Here is a 23,509-nt window from a genome sequence, read left to right on the forward strand (position 1 = left end):
AACTGTAGCCTATCACACCGTGAAGAGATATTTAGTGCCTGAATAATAAGGACAGTTCCACTGACATTTTTATCATTGGAATTTAAAGGATAAAAATAACAGTCAACTGATAAACTTTTCCAGGGCAAAAACTGGGTAAAAGGAGAGACTATATGATGTCAAGTTATATTTTTAAAAGTTATGTTTTTATAATCTTGAGATACTCTAGGGGTGTTTAAAAGTAACACATAAGTTTTGATCTGGGTAGGGTTGACACTAAGCTAAAACCAAATTAGGATCCACTCATTGCCTTTATACCTTTGAAACCCAAAGATTTTATATCTTAACTAACTTGATACTTATAATATCTTTTCTCACACTTTGTGGGAATATGTATACATTTTGCTGTACAGATATAAACATGTTTGAATACAAGGGCCTGGTGCTGATCCGTCTGAAACTTGGTATAATGTAGGCTATGGACATTGTTAATGATACTCTTAAATATCAAAAGGTGTACATTCCTAAATACTTTTGGCTACAAGAGTTTTGCATCAAGGCTTTGACCTAGGTTTTCCTCGGTTGCACCATTCTTGATAGAAGCAAACTTTATTCTTATTATAGGTCAATTCAGGGATTTAGGGCTTCAGACACTACTCTTCAGTTTTCTTTCTTTGTAATCTATAAACTGTTAATACTTCAATTCCTAAAAATAAAGTGTTTCTCTCTTTGGCCATGCAGAGTGGGAAGAGTCCTGGTTACTAGAGAAAGTGAAATTCGCCCCTTCTGGATACCATTGTGTCGCTGGCCTCTAGGACTCCAGGCTTCGTTTTCTTTTCTTGGGTTTGATGTGTTTCTATTATCCTTTTACTACTACTGTTAACTCATTCTACTTGCAAAGAAAATCTATTTCATGTGCCTTCTTATACTTTCGTGTTCTGTGGTCTTACATTCTGTGTGTGCTTCCCACACACGCTGTCTACCCCATGGAATCCCCCTTCCATTTTCAGTTCACCTCCTCTTCTGCTCACAAGTTTATCAGAACCTCAGCCTTTGGTTATCAAGAAACGGTCACAGTGCTAATGACCTGTATAGACTTCTTGTCTTTCAGATTTCCATTTGAGCAGGAAATGCAAAGCTAAGGAATTGACATTCACATCGAGGAAGACAGCTTTATCTTCTGGGAAACTCTGTGGTTTGTTAGTTGTAAAAAGGTACAGGGGACTTGAGGTCAACTAGATGACTGCAGCTCAGTTAAAGCACCATGCCCAAGACAGAAGAAAACACTCTATGGATGATCTCACTAGGCAAAAGGTTCTAGTTTGTTTCCCTCATCCCCAACTTTGTGCACTTGGATAAGGTGATGGCCCCAGATGGTCCAGTTTATAATTCCTGGTTTTATTTTTGCTCCAAATACATATTGTCTCTTGTTTTGCATAGCTCCAGTTTGAAAATAGAATGTGCATTCTCATAATCACTTCAGAGTATATATTCTGGCTTAGAGTATCTCTGGGATGTTCAATGATAATAAAAACAATTATCATTTCTTGAGCACTTGCTGTGTTCCAGGCTCCATGCCAGGTGCATTAGAGATATGATCTCATGCCAGGTCTGAAAGTTTGCTATTATTTTCTCATTTATAAAATGTGAACATGGAGGCTTAGTAAGATTTTGTTACACAGTAAGTGGCCAAAATGATAACTCAGTATAAATGATAACCAAATCTAGAGGTATTTGTGCTCTTCACCATATGCAACTCTAATATGTAGTTGAGCAGACTTAAATATTCAATCTTAGTTATTAAAAAAGAAAAAAAAACATCAGAGCTATGGATAGCAACTATTGTCAACCACAGGTTTGGGAAAACCATTGTTGGGGATGGAATTCCACAGGCCTTGCATACTCTCAACTAGGAAAAGTGGACATAGCACGGAAAAATTGCTCATTCTTTTCATTTGACACTAAGGTGGGCTGGACTAATCAACTCTGGCTTGCAATTCTTCCTCCTGCACCTGCCAACCCCACCTCTGTGTGCACACGGTGATAATCCTACTATTGAAGTCTTGTCCACTGAATGGGATAGTGGATCTTTCTGATCACTACTGATGTGCTTCTGGACTTGAGCTCTGCTTCTTCCTCAGTGGTCTAAGTCACAGCTAGCTGCCAAGTTCAACTAGGTTCACACTCAGGGTCTTTCATTTTCCATCCGACTTCCTGGTTTTGGTCAAACCTTTCTAAAATTCTGTAACCATATGATTCTTCAAACCAAGCCAGATACTTGTTCTTGATCTCTTAGAGTCTCCAGTATGGACCCTTGGTGATATGAATATGGAGAAAGATCATGGCAGAAAAACCTAGACCTTGATCTGTTCTCTTCTGCCCAGGTTTCCCTCAGATCACTTAATACATTTTTTTCTTATCAGTTCCCTGAACTCTTCTTTATTATTATAACACTATTTTTTTTAAACTTAGCTCTAAACTCTGCCTCAAATTTTAAATAACAGTATCTGTCACTGCTGCTTCTACCATCATGTCCCTTTCCTTTCCCCCAAGTAATTCTTTCTGAGAATACAACAGTTCTCTCCCATATGATTTGTCTGTTTTTTTATATTGATCTCTTGTTACTTTTATATCTGTTAGCATGGAAACTTGTAGAGAAATGAAAGACCATATGTTCCTTAAACATCTTTGTGTATTTCATAATAACCCTTACTGTGGCGCCTTTCCTCTGGGTGTGCTTGTGAGTGGGGGTAAACTAAGTTGTTCAGAGAGGACAGTAAGAATCATAAGCCTTTTCAGTGGGTGAACAACATGCCTGGATTGTGCTTAACCCTTTGTGTGGGCTGATTATCTCATTTAATCCTGATGACCCTCTGATGTAGGTCCTATTCCTAGTCTACTAAACTAAGCACAGGGAATGTTAAAAATGTCAGTAAGGCAGTACAGAATGCAAACCCATATGGCCTAAGAGTAGAGCCCCTGAGCCAGCACCATCACAGTTCAAAGGCAGAAACAATTGAAACATAGTTCAAAGGGGTTCAAAGGCAGACACAATTCAGTAACTGACAAGTACCACACTGTGGTGTGATGCCTGTCTACATGTTGAAAGGTAAATGGGATGGATGATTTCAACTTTAAATAACTTGAAAAGTTTCCACTCTAACTCAGTCAAATGGATTTCCGGTTGAGAGTGACAGTTAATTCTGGGTCCTGTGACAATTGCAGTGTTGACTGAGATGAATACCGACTGATGGCTTCAGCTCTGTCAACATCCATGTAAATACAACGGTCTTGGGTAAATAAGATGTTCTCTAGTTACACACTTTCATCTGAGAGAGATTATGAACATGCCGTGCTCATACTTATCAGAATAAAACAGAAAAAAAATATGTGATTGAATATCATGTGATATATACTGAAACTTAATTCATAAGTTTCTCATTTTCTTGATCTGTAAATCTTACATTTGTTGAAATGCAGAATTCTCTGCAAAATTATTTCTAAAAATAGTTTTGAAACGAGTCATATTTTCCTAATTATTTCAACACTGTAACTGTCATACTTCTTCAAGGGAAAATGAAACTTATTTTTATTCATTTATGCATGCATTTGACAATAATTTATTGAATATTTACGAAGTATCAAACTGGATCTACCACTTAATAGCTGGGAGGTGTTCATTAGTAAATTGTTAATGTAGTCAAGGATACTAGAAATTCATTGGATGAATTTAAAGTAGCATTAAAAGTGTATTATAATTTAAGTACTTACTGAATGTATAAATAATCTTATGTTCCCATAATGGGAATCATGTCAATGGAGGCATGGATTTTGAAAGGGGGAAGATAAGGTTAAAAGCATTTCCATATTGAAGTAAATATTCCATTTCATATATTCATGATTATCTTTCTTAATGTCCTCTGAATAATTGTGAAAAAAATTACAAACTTCTGAACAACTTGAAGTAAAAACTATAGTAAAAAGATATATTTAGTGGAGGAGAATTTAGAAATTGGAACAAGTAAACCCTCAAGTCTCATCCTGTTCTGTGATCCTGATTCCAAATTCTAATAGTAAAATTATCAAGGAAATAAATATGCTGAACTTTTTAATAGTCCTTGAATAGTTCTTTGATCTAATATTCAATTAATGTGTTAAATGAATAATAAATAATTGGACAAGATTTAAATCAGTCTCCAAAATCCTTTCTAAATTCTAAGAAGATAGGCATAAAGACAGTTAATGAACTAGTTAATGTGTGGGTAGCTCATTATTTTTAAGGACTCTTGACTTTATTATTGATTTCATTTGTGACCTTAGAAAAACAACAGCTTTTCTGAGGGGCGTGTGCCATTTGTAAAAGAAGTCTCTGTCTACTGCAGGTGGTGGTGTGCATATCATATTAAATGTTTAAGGTGTCTGTAAAATGCTATGGTGATATGAATCAAGATCTATTAGGATTTGTTTATATTATGTCACAAGTACACTTTATCAGGAATATGTTTTAGAAGTTCTAATTAATTATACAATTCATTAACTCAGAGTGTGAGGATGGTGTTACAGTTACATAGGAAAATGTCCTTATTCTCAGAAATGCATAATATATTTAGGACTGAAATATAGTATGTTACTTAATAAAACATGTAAGTATTATCTATATTATTATTAAATTAAAATATTACATAACATATTGACAGATCAGTATATTTATATAACATATATACAGAGAGTGGAAATGTCAATAATTAGTACATTTGATATCTGCATTATTTTGAATCCTTCCAGCCCAGTGAAGGACTGCTGAACTTTACCTCTTGATGGTAGGCCGGCTATTGAATGGAACAATTTCCACATGTACTCATTTATTCCTGGAAGACTGGGAACTCATACTTTGTTGTACTTTCCTGGCTGTGTATTTAAATTACAATAAAAATCATTGATGTTCATTATAAGAAAATCTGGACGTATTAAAAAAGAAAATAAAATGTACACACTTCCAGCACTTAAAAATCAGCATGATTATATCTGAACATATCTTTTCTAGTTTTTAATCTATGCACATTCCCATCAACTTTTTGTTTTGAAAATATTTAAGCCTACAGAAAAGTTGAAAGAATAGTACAATATATACCTCTTTATTATGCATAGATTCTTTGATTATAAACAATTTACTTACTTGTTCTCTCTCACTCTTTGTGTGTGAATATGAATCTTTGAAATTAAATTTCAGACATTTGCTGTTATTGCCAGACATATTGGCAAGTATTTCCTTAGAATAAGAACATCCATTTACAAATCACAATTCCATTATCACAGTTAAGAAAATTAGATAATTTTTTCCATACATTTGATAATGTTCTGTGTATACAGAATTATATTAGACATTTTCTTTTCATTTGTGTTAATAGTATGTTGTCTCAAGAAAAGATTGTTTTTTCACTGTACAGTATACATTGTTTAACTGTTTTCCTTTGTGGATGAATTTCTTTGGATTGCTGATATTTTTACTATTACTAATAATGTTGAAATTAATCATTTTTCTCTGAAGAATTTAAAAGCAATTTATCTCACATATGGAATGAAAGGTTTATTTTCTTTTAAAAGAATTTCAGGTATGAGCCTGAGATGGAGGGCTTTTATTTGTTCTAACTGTGGTTATTATTTTTATTCTTCATTCCGTAGGACATGTCTTAAGTCCTGCAAATAATGGGAACATTGGAATTTTAGACCAGGTTATAGGGACTTTGGGTGGAGTCTGGAAAGTTCCTCACTTCTCTCTCCCTCTCTCTCTCTCTCTCTCTCTCTCTCTCTCTCTCTTTTGGTACTGGGTATTGAACTCAGGGACACTCGATCACTAAGCCACATCCCCAGCCCTACTTTGTAATTTATTTAGAGACAGAGTCTCACTGAGTTGCTTAGTACCTCACTTTTTTTTTTGCTGAGGCTGGCTTTATACTTGCAATCCTCCTACCTCAGCCTCCTGAACTGCTGGGATTATAAGCATGTGTCACTGCACCCAGCTCCTCACCATCTCTTTTTAAGTCACAGCTCTGGTAATAGTTTTTATTAGGAATGAGAAAAATAATACAGAATTTTTTCCTATTGGGCTTCATTTCTTTAATTATGAAATCTCTAATAATTTATATTTGAATGTTTATTCTTATTCTTCCTCTAATTAATCTAATTGAAGATTGAAGAACTTATAATGGGGTTATGAGATCTTATAATAAAGATTGAAAGATCTTATTATTCTTCAAGATCAACCTTGGTGTGAAGTGTCCTGGGACAAGGCTTCACTGATCTATTAATCTGTCTGTTTATAGAGGTGGCATGGCATGATTTACAACTTATCTCCTTGACTCTCTTCTTTGGCACATAGCTTATGAATATGTCCCATTGAATAAGTGGGCCCAGGTTTGGGCATATTTATTGCTGTATTTGCTTGCTTTCAGGGTTTCGTGCACCTGAAGTTGCCAGAGGAAATGTCATTTATAACCAACAGGCTGACGTTTATTCATTTGGTTTGCTACTCTATGACATTTTGACAACTGGTAGTAGAATAGTAGAGGGATTAAAGTTTCCAAATGAGTTTGATGAATTAGCAATACAAGGAAAATTACCTGGTAAGTTCTATTTCATCTACAATAAAGATTTTTTCCTTGGTATCAGTCACTTCATTTCTAAGTAGTTGTATACTGAATTCATTTCATAGCTGATGATTTCTGTTTAGTGTATGGACATTTTAAAATCTTGTGATACGTTAATAAAAACCATAGGAAAAGGTAGAAGTTTTAGGTCTAAAAAATTCCAAGTGAATATTAGCGTATCTGCTATTCTATTTAGAATACTCAGGGAAGGAAAATTGCCTTTGGAACCTGATTTGGTGACTTCTAATTTTCATAGCTGCTATTTTCCCACCAGCCCACGGTGTTTTATCTTTCTTGGAGCAAAATAGTTTATATGGATGAAGGAAAGCTTGAATTATTTATAATAATAATTTTAGTAATAAATATTAATAAGAATTAGTAAATGAGTATTTAATGAGCTCCAACCTTATTTTGAATGGTTTTTCACATGCTTTCAAGAAATCTTAGGATCTTGTCTTTCATTACTTGATCATCACTTTAGTTCCCACTACATAGTATCTTTTATATTTATTTAGCTGTTTCTCGTGTATTCAGCTTTCCTTCTCATGTAAAAAATAACTTCTGAGTGTGCACAGTGGGCCAGGTAAAAGGAATACAGCATTAACTGTTCCTTTTAGGGGGCCTTTAAAGATAATGGCAAAGGATATTTATTGTTATTTTAAATAAACTTTGGATAACAGCTAGGTCATCTCCCTTATTTTAGCAGTTAGGTTTCCAGGGAATGTGTCCAGGACTCTCTTCTTCACCAACCCAAAGTGTGGCATTCCTCTTATAAAAAACAATGTGCACAATCCAACTTCAGTGATATGGAAATTAAATGCTTGCTTACTTTGAGTATTAAAAAGTATTTCCATAGAAACCCAATTAGTATAGGAGCGAAAGTGTTTTCAAAATCTATTTTAAACACAGGTAAGGATTGGAAATCTCTTATTTTGTTCATTTGGTATTTGTGTCTCTTTTTATACCCTAAAGATATCGAAACATCTGTTTTGATGTTTTAGTGGAGACCAAGTTACAAAATTTGCTTTAATTTTGTGACAAGTAAGATCACAGTAAATATAGGATTAGGGGGATTAGTGATTTCCTTTCCAATGTTTGAACTTCTCAAATATGTTGAGAGAAAATAAATTTTAATTCATTTAGTGTACTAGCATGATATTTTTTCATGTTTCAGATCCAGTTAAAGAATATGGTTGTGCCCCATGGCCTATGGTTGAGAAGTTAATTAAAAAGTGTTTGAAAGAAAATCCTCAAGAAAGGCCTACTTCTGCCCAGGTATTCCATCGAAAATTGTTATTTTGTATTTTATATATATATACATAAAATCTTCAAATATATGTACTCAAACACATAAGTAAACATACACATAGAGTTAAAAATAGTTATAAGGCAGAACTCCTATAATCTCCATTATCTTGGCACACACAAAAAATATTGACAACACCCCAGATGTCCCGTTATGTCTTTACCTGGTTGTGTGTGTGTGTGTGTGTGTGTGTGTGTGTGTGTGTAATACATATATTTATATTGTACTACATATATGTAATATAATATATATATTATACATTTCTTCTTCTGTGAAATGCCTGTTCATTATTTTATCCATTTGCCTACAGATCACATAAGGACATTCTTTAAAAATAGTATACTCATCCTCTTTTGATTATATATGTTCAATTATTTTTTCTGAGTTTGTGTGGTTTGCCTTTTTCTATGTCTCTTCGAGTACCCTTAAATGAATAGAAGAATTTCTTAATTTTAATTTGTATAAATTAAAAATTCTTTTTTGTGGGTATTACATTTCAAGTTCTGTTTTCAGGAGTCCTTTCCCCCAGAGTCACAACATTTACCTATGATTTCTTTAAAAAATTTAGAGTTTTGCTTTTGGCATTTAAGTCCTTAATCCATATAGAATTTATATTTTTATCTGGGTCCCATTTCCTGTTTCCAAGTGGAAAGCCAATTTTTCCAGCTTATTTATTAGTTTCTCCTTCTTTTTCCTCATTGATCTGACATGAACATTTTGGAATTTATCAAAAATACATAGACATCTTCACACACATATTTTCTTCCATTGGTCAACTCAGCTATTTTTCCTTTAGTTTTATTATAATTTCTTTTCCTCACTTAATTTTCATATCTAGGAATGTTTTGGCTATTTTTAGGCTTAGTTCTACTTAAAACTTAAGATCACTTTGTGATTTGTTAAACTGTGATCCACCCAGATCATCAAGATTAACAATCCAAACTACAGATAAGATTATACTGAAAAACGACACATAGTTTTATACTGGGCATGATATATCCTCTTGTGTGTGTGTGTGTGTGTGTGTGTGTGTGTGTGTGTTTAATGTGAAAAAAGAAAATAACAGATTAAAAGTGTCAACTGACTGGAATTTTAATAAGAATTATTCTTCACTCATTCTATATTGCTTATATTGCTAAAACTCTGGTCAGTTGACACTTTTGAGCTGTTCTTTTCAAATTAAAAAAAATATATGCCAAATATACAAAATATGTATAGTTTGAAACTGTGTATTTGTTTCAGTGTAATTTTATCTGTAGTTTAGATTATTAATCTTGATAATCTGGGAGATCACAGTTTAACAAGTTCAGGTTTTGCTTGATAGAACAATAATATTTAGTTCTGTATTTGATCTTTAAAAAGGAATTAACTCGACATGTGTGTTGTTTTATTATTTTAAAACTTTCTCAGGTCTTTGACACTTTGAATTCAGCTGATTTAATCTGTCTGATGAGACACATTTTAATACCCAAAAACATTATTGTTGAATGCATGGTCGCTACAAATCCTAACAGCAAGAATGCACGCATTTGGCTTGGCTGTGGGCACACTGACAAAGGTCAGCTCTTGTTTCTTGACTTAAACACCGAAGGACTCACCTCTGAGGTAAATCCGAATACTCTTTAAATTAGAATTCTTTTAGAACACTTATTTTAATATAATTTAAAGTATATACCAATTACGGTTACTTTGGAAAAAATTAGGTAAGAGCCAATGTAGGAATATTATTAAATTAACTTTCTGTTAGAACACAGGAATTTGCATGAAATTAGTCTGTTTTGTTTTAAAACCAAAGTATATGTGTGCTTTTGGTCAGTGTCTCCAGAAACAGAGCCTGAGACAGGTAATCTTTTGCATGTGATTCAGGGAGAGAGAAACTTGGAAGGAAGTAGAGGAAGTCAGAAGGTACAGAAGAGGAAGCTCACCACAACTGTGGTTTCTGAGGAAGTTGAGCTTCAGCCTTTACCCACAAAGAGTTCTGGAATGTGAATAGCACCACAGAATACCTGTCACCAGCAAGGGGGCCAGTATTTCCTTAGGCATTTCTGGGCCAGCCTGTGCCCATCAGCTGCCAGCATTCTGTGGTGAAGAGACAGGTCTGAGCGGAGGACAGTCACCATTTACTGAAGATAATAAGTTGTAGATAAAACTGATTAATAGATATATTTCTTGGCTTAAACAATAACCTGATACTTTGATTGTTGTCTCAAAATAAATGTTATGACTAAAATTATGCCTAAGGTTGAACGATCCTCGCATATGGTTTTGCTGATACTGAATAAATAGTTTTGGTTTCAGATACATTAGGAAGGCATAAATTGTTTGTCAGTTAACTCAAATATTGTTCAAAATTGAATAAAATTAGCATTGTTTTTAAAAGTAAATGCACAAAGATAGAGAAGTTAAGTATGTTGATGACAGCACTTTTTTTGTCCTATACCAGTTTTTGTTACTTAAAGTCAAGTTAGAGAGTAACTACTTCTGTTAACAGGAAGTAACTGATAGTAGAATACTGTGCTTGGCCCTGGTGCATCTTCCTGCGGAAAAAGAAAGCTGGATTGTGTGTGGGACTCAGGCTGGTACTCTCCTAGTCATCAATACTGAAGACGGGACGAAGAGACACACCCTTGAAAAGATGACTGATGCCGTTACCTGTTTGTATTGCAATTCCTTTTCCAAGCAAAGGTATGGTTGTGAATTTAGTTGAATGAATGAAAATTATATACCCTTTAGGTGATTTAATTGTATGCAAAATTGTTGCCAGATTGCCAAAGATTGCTCATTTTTAGCCTATTTTCATTGGTTTGCATATTTCAAGGGGATTGGGTCACAATGGAAGTTATTATTTTTCTATATGCAGATTTAGCTGAGGCTATCATAAAATGAGCCAACTGCTTCTTGAGGCTGTTACCTCAGCTGTGGCCCTACCTCTACTTCTTATGTCAATGTACCTCAGTAGGGCCTCTTGGAAGATGAATTTTATTTATATGTGTATATGTATATACATATATCAAAGAAAGAATGAATAAAATAATAATAATAAGCCTATTATGTGCCAGACTTAAAAATATCAGTAATATAACCACCAAATTGGAAAAGAATCTAAGAAATTAATAAGTTGTTAATAGGCAAAAATGACTAAACCCTTATCATTTATAGGGATCTTATCCCAAAGAAATTTATTTAAATGGCAAAATTTCAAGTGTGAGTCATAGGTTCACTGCTGTAATATTTGGGCAGGACGATTTCCAGGAGCCATTAAGATTATGCCCCATATACTTCTCTGGTTTGAGTCAGTACTGGAAGAAAAGTATCAGAAAAATGTGAAACAAAAGTTTTTGGTATCTGAAATACAAACTTTACTGGCAATTTTGAAGTTGAAACTATTTGGACATCATTCAAGAGAAATAGTACTGGATGGTTAGACAGGCAAGGTAGACTTGATCCAAGGCAATCATGATAGGAGAGAGAGATTGAACCCAACACCACCATAAAAGGTGGGAGAGTTTTAAGCACAGGACTGAACTACAGTTGTGGAAAAGTGTTGGAGGATGGTTAACCATCTACTTTTGCTAATATTCCCTTATTGAAGGTAGTCCCCTACCCTCCCACAGAGACTGGGAAATAGGGAGGCCATTTCTCTTGATGATTAAATTTTAAAGGGATAGCTCCTATGTCCTTGGGAAAGGTTTCCTGGATTACAAAACTGGAAAGAGGCTGGGAAAAGATTTATATCTCAAAGGAACAGAGAAAGAATTTATAATTGCAAGTTTTCTAAAGTAAATGCTCTAAGAAAAGGGAGGGTAGGAGACTAGTCAGCAAGAAACCTGCCTAAAGTTTAGTCAAGCTGGGGAGAACTTTAAGGGCTTCTTAGTCAATATAAATATTCTTTTTGTAATAGCTTTGGCATTTTTTCCTTTTAGCAAGCAAAAGAATTTTCTTTTGGTGGGAACTGCTGATGGCAATTTAGTGATTTTTGAAGATAAGGCTGTTAAGGTAATGTGGAATGCATTGTACATCTAATTCATTTAAAACCCTTTATGTATCCCACCCCTTTACTATGTGATTATAAGCTCCTTGAGAATGAGGATAGTTAAGTTCTCCTTTTTATCTTCTTTATTGCTTCATAAAGTTTTGAACACAGTGATTCCTCTGAAACACTTCTGATTGTATTTTTTTTTAATGAATGAACTAAGGATAACGTGATTGATGAGATCAGATTTGTAATGTCAAGAGTAGTATGAATGAAGCAGATAATTCCTTAGAAATATATTGTGGAATAAAACAAAGAATATTTAAGTTTTAAATCTGGCTTATGCCTTGGGGGTATAGCTTAGAAGACTGTTCTTAACATAAAGCCCTGGATTCAGTGCACACACACACACACACACACACACACACACACATTTGAGAGAGAAAGAACAAATTTGTCTTGCCATTCACTTTTTCTTCAGCACTGAAGAAATCATTTAACTTTCTGATCTTCAAATTTTTATTTAGTCATTAAAGCATTTATTCCTTCATCCATCCACTAATCTATGGATCCATTTGTTCTCTCAACTTTCTACCCACTCACTCCTCAATACCAAACCTTACTATGTAAAGAAACACACAAAGGCAGAGTATAAGCCCTAGGTTATTTCTTATACAGTTTTTATGAAGTAAAGATCTTGGCTATAGGAATAATATTTTAATGCCATTTTAATAAAGTCCTACTTTGGATATTAAATATTACTTATACTTTGAATACTATGAATTTTTATTTCGATGTCTCCAGTCCTTTAAAATGGGAAGTAGTTTCAGAAAGCAAAATTTTGCAGTGTTTCATTCCATAGATATTCAGTATGCTGAATGTGTTTTCTCTCTTTGTCAAAGTGTAAAGGAGCTTCTCCTTTGAAGACACTAAATATAGGGAATGTCAGCACTCCACTGATGTGTTTGAGTGAATCCGTGAATTCATCTGAAAAGAACATCATGTGGGGAGGATGTGGCACAAAGGTTTTCTCTTTTTCTAATGATTTCACTGTTCAGAAACTCATTGAGACAAGGACAAATCAGCTGTAAGTTGTTTTCTTTTTATGCAACTAGTTTACCATTTATTTGTGCTTATTCTTTACAGTCATATCAATATTATTGATAATCTAAAATGAACATTTTAAAAAGTATAATTTAGTTGTCTACTATAAAAATAAACACACATCATAGAAAATTCCAGAAAGTGGATACACATTTTAAAAATTCAACTTGTCTAATCACTTTTGGGATAGTGTATAAACCCATCATTATCCTAGCATATGTACCAATTACATTTTAAACAATTTTATTATCTCAATTTCAAATTAAATGTGGAATTACAAGACAGTCAACTCCATATTGTAATAAATTCATGAGTTTCATATATATATATGTGTGTGTGTGTGTGTGTGTGTGTGTATTATGAATATCTCTTACATATATTTATATATTCAGTTTAGGGGAATTCCATTAAGGATAAATTGTAAAAGAGACTTGTAGGATTGAAGTCATTTCTAGATTTGTTAATTGATTATCAAAATTATAACCAAGTTAGTGATTATCAGTTTCAAACAAGAAAAAAACAAAATATGAACCTCATTCCAATTTATTGTTCCAATTTTTATTGTAATTTAACCTGATCTGTTTGCTTCTTTTTATTGTGTTCCTTAGTGATAAGCAGTGTAGGATAGTGGTGGCCAAGAGCATAAATTAAAGTTTAAATATTGCTTTGCTCTTTCTTGGTTTTATGAAGTTGGGTAAGAACCTTTTAAATCTTTAGCTGTCTCTTACTTGAAGATCATAATACACTCTATTTAAAAGGGGTGATTGGGAGATTAAATATGAAAATTAATGTAAGGAGCTTAATGTAATGCCTAGCACCCAGTAAGCTCTAAATAAATGTTAACTATTATTAAGATTATTATTAGCTTTGGGTCACAGTTTCCTATTTCAGGGACTACCCTAGTTTCCAATATCCCTGTGGTTGCCCAAGATTGAAATTTGGGAGTAAATTTTGGTCACTTTCCCCCATTATTCACTGACTCTCCTAATTATAATTGTCCCTCAAGTCCTTGTACTTCTCATTGTCTCCTCTGCTGCTACTACGGGCCAGAGTATCTTCCATCATCTGTGGCCACATGAACAATAGCATCTTTCTATCCAGTTCTCTTTAAGATTCTTCAGTTGCATGTAGTTGTCCTTTGCATGAAGCCCACATTCCTAAGGTAGCCTTACCAGGTCCTTCATGATTTAGTCCTTGCTTACCGCTCTAGATTATGTATTGAAACTTCCCAGCCCTCTGTGCTTTAGCTAAACTGAAATTGTCTCTTTTCTCAAAGACAGTCTTCTCCCATTGGCCTCAAGTCTTTGAGTATGGTTTTCTCTTTGGATGATTGTTATGCCTTCTGCCTATTTCAGTCCAAATGCTGCTTCCTCTAAGTGGCTGTTCCTAATCCCACCCATCAGGTGCCTTCAATTTGTGCTTCCATTGCATCTGCTGTTTCCTTCTACAATAGTTATCACATTCTTATGATTGCATTTAAAAACAGTGTTTTATTATCACTAGACCTGCTGGTTCTGAACATTGGCTGTGCTTTAGAAACCACAAGGTAACTGAAAATCATCTTGTGCCTGGGCGCACCTCAAAGAATGATATCAGACCAATTAAGCTAGAAATGAGGCCCACTCTTTAATATTGTTTTGCTTTTCCAGTTTTCAGGTGATTCAGGGTCAAGCACATGGTCGGGGTTTAAGATACACTGTGATATAAAACCTGGTGGGTGAGGATTTTAATTTTTTGTCCTGTTCGAAAATTTGGTAACTAGCATGTGGAACTATTTGGGTTCTTGCATTCCCATTATCATTTACATTTATCATTTTTATTTTTATTTTTTTGGTACTGGGGATTGACCTCAGGGGCCCTTGACTACTGAGCCACATCCTCAACTCTATTTTGTATTTTATTTAGAGACAGGGTCTCACTGATTTACTTAGCATCTCACTGTTGCCGAGGCTGACTGTGAACTCTCTATCCTCCTGCCTCAGCCTCCTGAGCTGTTGGTGCCCAGCTGTCATTTACATTTTTAACCCAACTATACAAACCTGAAAACCTTTAAAGAAAAGGCCTGGAACTGTTTCATTTCCTAGAGCACTTTATGGCATCATTGGTATCAATCAACCCCTTAAAATTCCATATGAGTTGGAGGATAGATGCTTTACTAGAGGACATCCATAAATATCAGGTTCTCAAAGATAATAATCTCTCAAAAGAGATTATGAGCTAGTCTCATAAATAACTGTAAATACTTGAAACTATTGCTTTCCTCTAAAAACTGCATCTTCTGTTTCCTGGACTCTTTCCCACTAAAAAGATATCATTTCATGAGCCACAGCTACCTCATTATCTTTACCTTATCACCATCAGCAAATCCTGACTGAAAGGCGTGGTGTTTAGTTAAAGAAGCTGTCTTTGGAGCCAGGAGACCCCAAAGGATTTGCTTTGTCCTTAGCCTGCTACATGATAGTCATGTGACCTTGAGAAAATTCTTTAGCATTTGAAAGCTTTTTTCCCTATAATTATATTGAGATTTATCATATTGTATAAGTTTATTTTGAAGATTCAAACAAGATAACACACACAAATATTTTGTAAATTCTAAAATTCCATGTAAGATTTTGTGCTAACTGGAACTATCTTTTATTAAAATAGCTAGTACCCCTAAAGAAATTAACTTAAATATTGGCTCTCTGCAAACATATCATATTTTTATCTCTCTTGGAAGAATTTTTAAAAAGTGGAGAAAATAATATTTCCACACTAGGACATATTGATTATTGTTATATCCCTGTGGTCTTTTCATATTATCTTTGTGATTCAATTGCAATTTTAACTATTTTACTTTTTTCTGGTAATTCATTGATTCTGTTAGTTTGTTCTTCATCAGTCTACCCTCTGTCTGGTATACAGTCAGAACAATTGATAAATTGCCAGGTGTATCAGAGGTACAATAACTCTTCACTAGATTGCGTATATATAAAAAAGATATTCTTGTCCTGAAGAAATTAAACTTACTTTCTAGTGTGCAGGAGACACTAATAAATAAAAAAAATATATTTTTTCTTTCTTTTTTTGGCTGTTTTTATTTTGAGATAGGGTCCTGCTAAGGTGTCCAGGCTGGGCTCGAATACATGATTCTCTGGCCTCAGCCTCCTGAGTAGCTGGAATTACAGATGTGCACCACCATGTTCAGCTAAAATGTTGTTTAATAAGGCCTATAAAAGTACAGCTACACCAGTGGGAGAAGGAATGGTTACTCTCTTTTGATGGATCAGGGAGGAATTCCAGAGGAGCTGACATTTAGGTTAAGCCTCAAAGGCTGAAGAGGAGCTTGCTATGCAGATGGGGCTTATGGTCGCCAATCTGTTTGTGAAATATGTACAATGCCACATGTCTTAGGTTGGCTGAGAGTTATTTTAAAATACTGGTTTTTTTTCTTTCATTTTAAAAGAGTGGGGAATGGGAAACAATTTACTTTCTGTTTATGTTTGGATGTTGTGAATTTTTTTCTGGTAACTTCATTAATTTATGTTTCTGCAAGAATATCTTTCCTTTCAGCCCTGAAGACAAGCCACTGAACTTATTTCAACATCTTATATTTGAGAGCTCTGGTGTAAATGACTTGTTTTTAATTTTCCAAACATTCAGGACAACAATGATTTAGTTGCAACATCTAAAATTAAAGATATCATATTTCTTTTAAAACTTAAGATGCAATATAAAATCCCATAAAGAACCAGATAGAACTAAAATAAATTAAAACTAAACCAAAAATAAACATTAGTTATAGGCTTTATTTATTTATTTTTTATCAAGAGAAACCAATTTAAAGTCACCAAAAGTAAGTAAAGTAGCAAAATAAGTTATACATTCAATTCAGGGTGATTAGAGGAGAACATGAGATAAAGGCAACAGTGTAGCTTATTTTCATAATAGTGTTAGCTTTATATTCCTTAGGAACTATCATAAAGTGTTATTATATCTTTTTTGACATTCTTTTATCCTACCCTAGGTTTTCTTATGCAGCTTACAGTGATTCTAATATCATAGCAGTGGCAGTAGACACAGCTCTCTATATTGCTAAGAAAAATAGCCCTGTTGTGGAAGTGTGGGATAAGAAAACTGAAAAACTCTGTGAACTCATAGACTGTGTACACTTTTTAAAGTAAGTTCTTTGGTTATTTTCTGCTTGTCAGAACTGTCTCTGTCCTTCAGGCTGCACAAAGGAGGGAGCTCTACTTAGTTTTCTTCCTTTTTCCTCTAAATAGAAAAATTTTGAACATGCAGAAAAAAATTGTTAATGGTTGTCAGCACCATCTTTTGATAATCAGTAAATTTCATTTTGGGAAAGTAAAAGAATAGGAACATACTATATGGTATTACTAAGAATATTTGCTAAGTGAAAAAAATAGTCATTTTAAAAGTGGTCATGCTAGATTCACTATTGGGTGTACATCTAGAATTGTCACAGTATCAAATGTTAATACTTATAATTAAAATTACTTGCCCAAAGATGCTGTAATATAAAGAAAAATGTCACAAAATAATAGAAAAATATGGAAAGGGGGAGGCTACTGAACTGATCAGTGCACTAAGGAGGGAGGATTAAGACCCACAATGACAGACATGGTGGTCTGATTCAACAGGTAAGCTGGTGGGGAATGGGAAACAAAGCTCAGATTGCTCATCAAGAATATTTTTTGTGTGCCAACGCTGAGAAAGAGGGCCATTACCAGACCTATTTCCTAGTCACTTAATATTTTTGTTTTATTTTTACTTTTTTGTGTGGAATTTGTTATCATCTGAAAATATTTTAGATTACACATTAGATCCATCAAAAGAGATCACACATCTTACTTTCTTAGAATCATCTTTACAGTTTTTCTTTTGGATTGTGAGGAGGCTCAAGTTCAGAAGAGCTAACTTTTCCATTTGGTAAAGACTGATTTAATTCCTGAAGCTTCAAAATTGTTGGTATTTTAAAATTTCCAGACACTTTATTTTTGTCATGAATCAAACTATTCTTTGTCTCAGGAGAAATATTCAGTGGTTTGTGTTAGTAGTTTTTATATGTAAAGGACCATCATACTTTGATTTCCTTTTAACTTTGAGACTTTTTGACAGCACTGTCAAAGCTAATTTTTCATTTATATTTGGCATGTTGTTCTATTTTTACTGGATTAGATAGCTGAGTTATTTATAAAATAGTCTTATTTGTTTCAGAATTTCTTAAATATGAGGTGCTATTCTTTTGTCATCTTTGATAACTTATGCTTCAAGCAGAGAAATGTTTTTAATATTAGGTACTTAGCAAAGTTAATTTTGCACAATTTTAACAAACATAATGTACATAGTCAGCTCTCCATATTCTTGCATTTTGCATGCACAGATTGAACCCATCTAGGACCAGAAATGAAGTTAGCCCTATATAACAGTTGCATCTGTACTGAAAATGTGCAGACATTTATTTTCTTGCCATGATTCCCTAAACAATACAGCATAACTATTATACAGCATTTGCATTGTGTTAGGTATTGTAAGTAATTTAGAGAGGATTTAAGTTTATGTGAGTGTAAGTAATATGCAAATACTATGTCATTTTACATAAGGAACTTGTGCACCTGATTCTGATAGCTGCAGGGAGTGGGGAGGGGTCCCAGAACCAATGCCCCTTGATACCAAGGGATGACTGAATTGTTATGTATTCATAATTAAAAAACTTATCATATGTACATATATAGAGAGAAATCTATTTTCTCTCCTAATTGCTGATGAAAATATTAATGCATACTTTCTTTATGGTTCCTAGGGAGGTAACGGTAAAAATAAACAAGGAATCAAAGCACAAAATGTCTTATTCTGGGAGAGTGAAAACTCTTTGCCTTCAGAAGAACACTGCTCTCTGGATAGGAACTGGAGGAGGCCATGTTTTACTCCTTGATCTTTCGACTCGTCGAGTTATACGCATAATTAACAACTTTTGTGATTCTGTTAGAGTCATGATGGCAGCACAGTTAGGCAAGTTTCCTTTTCATGTCTTCAAAGATTATAAAAATATGCCTTTATTTTAATTTAAGTTTTCACTTTCCAGTTTTGTTTGGAGTGACTTCAGAGTTCACATAATAAAACAGGACTGGGATACAGTTTAAATAAGGCATTTAAAATATGGCAGAAATAGCTGCTCTTAGTCCCGTAAGAGAAGCAGATGACTGGGACTGAACATTCAGTTTGGGTCTTAATTGCTTATTTCCTTTCTACCTAAGGCAAAAATGGGAAAGACATAGCTTTGAGTTTATTTTGTTATTTCATTCAAGAAGTTAAAGCAAATGTTTATTTTGGTCATAGTCTAAGCTACCCATCCTTAATAAAGAATTCTATTTGGTTGTTCATTCTATAAACAAATTTATATTATTGTAGCAATATATGCTGAACTCCACAATCTACAAATATTGACAAATCATGATAAGTTTGTTCAACCTTTTATGTCTATTCTGACTCCTATGTGAAATGTATTTTCCACATAAATATACTTCAGTGCCTTCCTTTGATTAATAAATTGATTTAGAAAGCCATAATATTATATATACAAAGTTGATCATAAAATAGCACTGTAAGTTTTAGTTCTGCAAAAGTAGAGTTTGTACAAGTTTAGTATGTCAACAATAAAATGTTTGACCATGGTGAAGAAAATAGATTCCTTTTGTAAGAAAATGTTTAAAAAAGTGTTTCTCCTGTACCCTCTCCTGTTCATCATTTGTAGATATTAGAGTTGCACAGAGGTAGATTAGATATTAATGCATACTTTCTATAAAATTCCTAGGGAACTATTAATGCTCTTGGTGATTGTTAACTACCAGGATGGGCTCACCCAAGCAGATGAGTGTCTCAGTGGGTTATCTCCTCTCTCTTATTTGATCAATATTGTTCTGTTATCTAATTTAGTGTGTATGTACTCTGGAACCCAAATGGTTGTTCATAATTGAAATTATAGTGACATTTCAGTAGCCTATGATTTATTTTAAAATAAAGATAAATTTAAACATAGAGTACAAGGTGAATGATGATGTGGCTTCACTGTATATAGCATTGATCATAGTCATGATTTTTTCCCCCTACTATTGTCACTATCTTCACCAGAACATAATCTGCATATGAGTTAGGTCTATGTGTTTTTGGACCTAGCTTACAGTCCAGTACATACAAGACTTTTGATGAATATTTTTCAGATAAATTAGTAAATGACTTGAAAAGAAAATATGATATTGTGACAGAGGGTTAGTTATGCTTCTGTCCAACTCTTCATTCACCTGCCTCATATCTGTGCCTTGCAATATCAAAAGCACTGAGTGAGGGGAGGGTGGGACTGTGGGGATGGGAATGACAGTAGAATGAGGCAGACATTATTACCCTATAGACATGTATGCTTACACTACTGGTGTGACTCAATCAGCACCATGTACAGCCAGAGGAATGAGAAGCTATGCTCCATCTGTGTATAATATGTCAAAATACATTCTGCTGTCATGTATAACCAATTAGAACAAATTTAAAAATTAACTTAAAAAAGCACTTTTATGCACATTATCCCATTTAATAGTATAATGTTGGAATTATACATAAACATTAAACCTTTTTATAGTAAGCTTTAGCTGCTTTCTTAGATTCACATAATTAAAAATTGCAACTCTACTTTTTTTTGGTAGAGTTTAATTTATTGTTTTAACAGAAAACTTCTGTATTTTGTTTTGGTAAAGGAAGCCTTAAAAATGTCATGCTGATTTTGGGGTACAAACGGAAAGCTACTGAAGGTATACAACAACAAAAAGGTAACATTTAATAGAATTCTGTATTCCAAAGAGTGCAATGATGTGATTGAGGCTAACATATTGTGTTTTATAAATTTGAAGTAAACATTACATATAAACATTGCATTTCAACAATTTTAATTGATATTTTCTATATAGTGTAAATAGTTTAGAAAAATTTCAATATTAAGTTTCAACAATTTAGGAGTGTTAAATATTTATTTTTCAAAATAGATAGAAAAAGTCACTATAAAATGAGAACTAGTTCAAATTTAAAGCAAATGTGAATTTTTTTTGCTTAAAACTTACCTATATGCAAAAGAGGCCTAATGTTGAACAATGTTGGAAAAAATTCTATTTCTTTCAGTAAATGAAATAATAGTGTAAGTGTCTATGTGCCTCTTGAAATTTGGTATTTTCTACAAGGTATTATTAACATTGTCAAAGAATAGTTTTGTAAATGGCAACAGTTTAGCACTTATGTATGAGAAATATAAATTAGCAGGAGAAAAATAATTTACAGTGGAGTTTTGAAACATGATTTCATTTTTTTTCTTTTTATAGAGATACAATCTTGCTTGTCTGTTTGGGACATCAATCTTCCACATGAAGTGCAAAATTTAGAAAAGCACATTGAAGTGAGAAAAGAATTAGCAGAAAAAATGAAAAGAACGTCTGTTGAATAAGAAGGACATCGGAAGTCTTTGTTTTTAGATAGGAAAATTATCTCTTGTAAATATTTCTTTAAAAATGTTTATGTTGAAAGAAATACTTTTACCCTTTGAAACAGCTCATGTGTGTATGAAGAAATGTTTATATGTTTTATTTTTAATTTAAATATATGTAAAAATAGTTATGATGAAAATATGTTCTAAAGAACTATTTAAAATACAGTGTTATATTTCCTATATGCCCTAATTAATTTGGGGGATTAATTAATAAATATAAAATATTTGTAGTATGCATACTAAAATTTACAATGTGATCATTTTTGTTTTGTTTTTCATACTGAAGATACATTTTATTTTAAATTCTGTGCTTAAAACAGAATTGCTAGCTCGATATGGTGGTGCACACCTCTAATCGCTAATCTCTAATCTTGGTGACTTAGGAGGCTGAGGCAGAAAGATCACAAATTCCTCTTTAACCTCCATATGTAGAAAGACCCTGTTTCAAAAGGTAGAAATAAGAAGGACTGGTGATGTAACTCATAATATATTTTGAGTAGTTTTCCACATAATACTTTATTTATTGAATTGTTTTTAAATGCACTAATATACACTTATAAATAGTACATTGAGTTTTCACTAATAAAGCTCTCTGTTGCTGATGCAAACCATGTATTTTATACAATCTCCTCTAAAACAAAACTCCTTTTAAACTACTGATGAGAAAATACGACATATCAAAGTTCTCATATCCAGAAAAGACGAAGTCACTCTTTTCCTATTTTTTCAACTATGTAGATATCCTGAAATTTGTATTATTGGTGTAAAAATTCTTCAAGTGATATTTTTATGATTTTGTTTTTATTTTCAGTGGTAAGCCAGCTCACTGCTATTTATTTCCTCATTTGCTTTGCTCTAATTCTTCCACTCATACTTTCCTAAGATCTATGACCCTGCACATCCTACATCATTTAGATAGAAACTCTATTTTGAAAATTATATAGTATCCTACCACATCTGTGAAGACCATGGGGACAGACATGTCACTCACTCTTCAGTCTGCTAAAGAAGAACTTCAGCTACGTTGGGTAAAAACAGCTGCTAATCTAGTCTTCTAAATTACACCTAACTCATTTAAATGCCTTCCTGCCAAGTACACATGTAAAAATGTAATCTTTCCACCTCAGAAAAATTGCTTTTGGTAAATCCATTGGCTCTGCCCAGTATTATTCTTCATTTCTAATAATTCTCCATGATAGCATAACAAGCCTATTTAATATTCCAAGGACTGACTGGCATTTTTATTATGTAAAGACTTTAAATTTCTTTCTATTAAGGATAATCAAACTCTTAACCCTGAAACATTTTCCACTTTCCAAAGTGACCCATGCTTTGTTATGTAGTTAAGCACAAAAAAATGCATACATGATGGGTCTTTTTATTCCGGTGACATTCTCTCATTGTAAGTTTGTATGTAAATGCAGTTTTTTACCAAAGACAGTTATAGAAAACATGTAAATGAACACTGTATTTAAATGGAACAATAAACATTTTAAAACATGTTTATGAATTTTAAGACTGTGATTGCATTTTATTTTCATATGGAGGTCTGTTACCCATCTCATATAAAATTTTGTATTAATCTGTATATGGCTTAATGGCACTCTAGGAAGGTGTCAGAGTTTTTTTCTTGAGAATTTATGGGACATTTAAATTCAATTTTATGTAATAAAATAGTTGACAGGATGCCAGGATAAAGTTCTGAAGATCACATTACATTCTATTTTCAAGTTCTCAGAAAAAAAAAAATCTGTAAGTAGAATTGTTCACACTAAAATACTGAAACAAAAATAAAACTTTAGAATAACTGATATAGTCCAAAAAATGGTCATTTTTTAGTCTTTCCTGATTAGAACCCTATGTGCATGTGTGATTACACAAATGGTGTGATTCTACCTCCTGAACAACCAGAGAAATGAAAGTTGTGTATAATGAATCAAAATAATAGTAATAATAAAAGCTGTTAATTATTA

At 33.2% G+C, this 23,509-nt stretch overlaps 1 protein-coding gene across 1 annotated transcript in view; it reads left to right on the top strand.

Moving 5' to 3' along the window:
* Lrrk2 (leucine rich repeat kinase 2) overlaps window positions 1-22,300 on the top strand; it is a 137,851-nt gene extending 115,551 nt beyond the window's left edge. The window contains 10 exon segments of the mRNA XM_047549523.1: window positions 6,432-6,602; window positions 7,801-7,901; window positions 9,343-9,537; window positions 10,424-10,617; window positions 11,856-11,928; window positions 12,808-12,992; window positions 17,016-17,168; window positions 18,813-19,021; window positions 20,758-20,829; window positions 21,373-22,300. Coding sequence (XP_047405479.1) covers window positions 6,432-6,602; window positions 7,801-7,901; window positions 9,343-9,537; window positions 10,424-10,617; window positions 11,856-11,928; window positions 12,808-12,992; window positions 17,016-17,168; window positions 18,813-19,021; window positions 20,758-20,829; window positions 21,373-21,494 — 1,475 coding nt within the window. The 3' untranslated portion in view covers window positions 21,495-22,300.
* The last annotated feature ends 1,209 nt before the right edge of the window (window positions 22,301-23,509 follow it).

The sequence above is a fragment of the Sciurus carolinensis genome, chromosome 4, assembly GCF_902686445.1.
Source record: "Sciurus carolinensis chromosome 4, mSciCar1.2, whole genome shotgun sequence".
NCBI classification, from domain to species: domain Eukaryota; kingdom Metazoa; phylum Chordata; class Mammalia; order Rodentia; family Sciuridae; genus Sciurus; species Sciurus carolinensis.